This window comes from Hylobates moloch, unplaced genomic scaffold, assembly GCF_009828535.3.
Source record: "Hylobates moloch isolate HMO894 unplaced genomic scaffold, HMol_V3 SCAFFOLD_4, whole genome shotgun sequence".
In the NCBI taxonomy this organism is placed as follows: Eukaryota; Metazoa; Chordata; class Mammalia; order Primates; family Hylobatidae; genus Hylobates; species Hylobates moloch.
The window spans coordinates 114,101,948-114,105,155 of NW_026652279.1; the positions used below are offsets into that span (position 1 = coordinate 114,101,948).

General features: G+C 38.6%; 1 protein-coding gene across 2 annotated transcripts in view; it reads left to right on the plus strand.

Annotated features, from left to right (window-relative positions):
* The window catches only part of SUGT1 (SGT1 homolog, MIS12 kinetochore complex assembly cochaperone), a 36,391-nt gene extending 33,733 nt beyond the window's left edge, over window positions 1–2,658 (plus strand). For both annotated transcript variants that reach the window (XM_058437949.1, XM_032150973.2), the window contains one exon: window positions 2,520–2,658. In XM_058437949.1, coding sequence (XP_058293932.1) covers window positions 2,520–2,621 — 102 coding nt within the window. In that variant the 3' untranslated portion in view covers window positions 2,622–2,658. The remainder of the gene's footprint in view (window positions 1–2,519) is intronic.
* The last annotated feature ends 550 nt before the right edge of the window (window positions 2,659–3,208 follow it).

Below are 3,208 nucleotides of genomic sequence, written 5' to 3' on the forward strand. Positions count from 1 at the left end.
TCCTCCTCCTTCTCCTCCTCCTTCCTCCTCCTCCTTTTTTTATAGAGATAAGGTCTCCTGTGTTGCCCAGGCTGTTCTTGAACTCTTGGACTGAAGCAATCCTCCTGCCTTGTCCTCCCAAAGTACTGGGATTATAGGTGTGAGCCACTGCACCTGGCCCCTTTTAGAATCTTTTTACTAGCTCTGTTTCATATGCAGCATCTAGGGTGTTTAGATTTACTACTGGGAAGAATAGGAAAAGTACATCTACTTGATCTTCCCAGGAGAAGTCATTCTCACTTTTGACTTTTAAAACTATGGTAGACAAAATTAGCAGTATGTCAGATCAAAGATGTCAAGTCAAATCAAATCAAAGATCGAAGATAGAATCTGCACTCATTTTCATGTAGAAACTTTGACAATGATAACCAAATTATGTATACCCATAAAATAAGCCATCTTTGCAGCAACATTGATCTGGAATATACCAGGGGCTTCTGTCCTTGTGAGAATATGAAAGAAACTAGACTTTGTTCTCTATAATCTCCTTATCTAATTGGGACAAAAGACCAAGATATACAAAATAATCAGAGGGAAATGCTAAATTGCCCTGCAGTCTATTAGGAGAGATGTGGGGGTGGGGCGATAAGTGTCATCAGCCAATATGGTCAGATTGTAAGCCAAATCCACAACTGAAGGTCGTCTTGGGGTAGTTTGTGTTTGTCTGTTTATTTGAGAGAGAGAGTTTCACTCTGTCACTCAGGCTGGAATGCAGTGGCGTGATCTCAGCTCATTGCAACCTCCGCCTCCCAGGTTCAAGTGATTCTCGTGACTCAGCCTCTAGAGTAGCTGGGACTACAGGCGTATGCCACTACGCCTGGCTAATTTTTGTAGTTTTAGTAGAGACGGGGTTTCACCACGTTGGCCAGGCTGGTCTTGAACTCCTGACCTCAGGTGATCTGCCCGCCTCAGCCTCCCAAGGTGCTGGAATTACAGGCGTGAGCCACTACGCCCGGCCTTGGGGTAGTTTATTATACAGACTTGTCAAATGTAATTCAGTCATTTTATTTAAAGCCCACTATGTGCCAGGTCACTGTGCTTAGAACTAGGTAGGATATGAGTATTAGTAAAATGTACTCCTTGGCCTTAATGAGCTCTCAACATTAGTTGAAGTCAAGGGTGGAAAGCAGATCTAAGAAGACAGAACCTTAAATTGCAGCAATGCACCGTGACACATGTTATGTAAATGGTAATTAGGCTCACACAGAAGACAAATTTACAGGAATAGAGAAATAAGAGGCCAGAGGAAGCCACAGAGAGGTGGTGACATTTCGTGTTTGGAAGATGACTAAGGACACAAAAATCACTGCCATGCAAAAAAGCCCATGTGAGGGAGCGCGGTAGAGCGTGTCGGACATGGGGTTACATTGAGGTTCCAGTGTGTAGGATATGTAACTGTATACATTGGCCACTAACACAGTTGGTTATTTTTAAATGTTTATATTTTAATAATTCGCACTATTCTTTGATGTGGTTCAAATCCATTGATTTTTATGATGTTAAAATAAGAAATGTCCAAATGGGGCTGGGTGCAGTGGCTCACGCCTGTAATTCCAGCACTTTGGGAGTCCAAGGTGGGCGGATCACCTGAGGTCGGGAGTTTGAGACCAGCCTGACCAATATGGAGAAACCCCGTCTCTACTAAAAATACAAAATTAGCCAGGCATGGTGGTGCATGCGTGTAATCCCAGTTACTCGGGAGGCTGAGGCAGGAGAAGCGCTTGAACCCGGGAGGCGGAGGTTGCAGTGAGCCGAGATCATGCCATTGAACTCCAGCCTGGGCAACAAGAGTGAACTCCGTCTCAACAACAACAACAACAAAAAAAATAATAAAAAAAGAAATGTCCAGATGGTTTTTTTTAATATATTAATGAATATGCTTGGGTTGTTGGTAGGTGGTATATTCAGTAGATGGTAAATAAATGATCAATTCTTCAGTGAGACACTGACTTTCTATACCTGCATTTATGTACCTTGATTTTTAAAAAATTTTGGATAAACTTGCATGTGTTTGGCCCAAAGAGAGCACAAAGTAGAGGCCCTTAAAGTTCTCTTCAGCTGGTACAGGAAGAGATTATTTTGACTGGTCTTTATGGTCTTCAGCAAAAGAGATTACAATAATCATTTTTTTGGGAGCTAATAATATTTTCATTTGAAGGTAGTTTTTCCACATGCACGTCTATGCTCATTAGCAAAGGATGTAGTGCACCTCCCTGACTACTTTAGGATTTCCTTTTCAGATTTTATGGAACTTGTTAACCTCTGGAATGCCTAAGATTAATTAAAAATATTGTTTTGTGTTTATATTGAGCTATATATTTTATCTGTGTATAATCTATTATATATATATTGCATAGAGTTTATATTGAGCTGTATATAGTAGCCAATATTTGGGGCCTTATGCTTGGAACATTTTTAGAAAAATATTCTATTTTGATTATATGGTCCAGGAATTAATCTATTTTTATTTTTCATTGCAGATGGAGTCGGGTGGTACAGTTTTGAGTACCAACTGGTCTGATGTAGGTAAAAGGAAAGTTGAAATCAATCCTCCTGATGATATGGAATGGAAAAAGTACTAAATAAATTAATTTGCTCTCACTGTATTGTGTATATTCACCTAATGTCCATTGTGTATTGATATTGCATTCTTGAATTTTGAACACTGAATATCTTTTTGAAAGATTATACCTCTTTACCTCTTTGTGCTTTAGAAATTATTTTCCTTCAAGTGTTCAAGTCTAATGAAGAATGAAGATAACATTTTATCACTTCTGTCCTTAAAGATTTCAGACACAGTGAAACTGAATAAAGCCTATCATTTGCTCCTAGATAGATTCATTCTATCTAGTTGTGGGGATGGAGAAATCTTTAATGGTATATTTTCGGTTATTGCCTTATTTTTGATGCAGTATTCTGTCAGTAATTTATTAGACCTGGCAGCTTTGGGTGAACTTAGATTTTTCACCTTCAGTGTTACATTGTGTTTGCTTTTAAAAACTGCTTTTGAATGGAGTTGTAAATACAATTTTTCTATGAAGATGTTTGGTTTATTTACCTTTTTCTTAAGTTTTTAATGAGAACTTTGAGAAATTATCACAGGGAATTCCCATTTAGTTCTTTTAATGGGAAGAATTTGTAATTTTAATTGCACTGAGATATTTTGTTC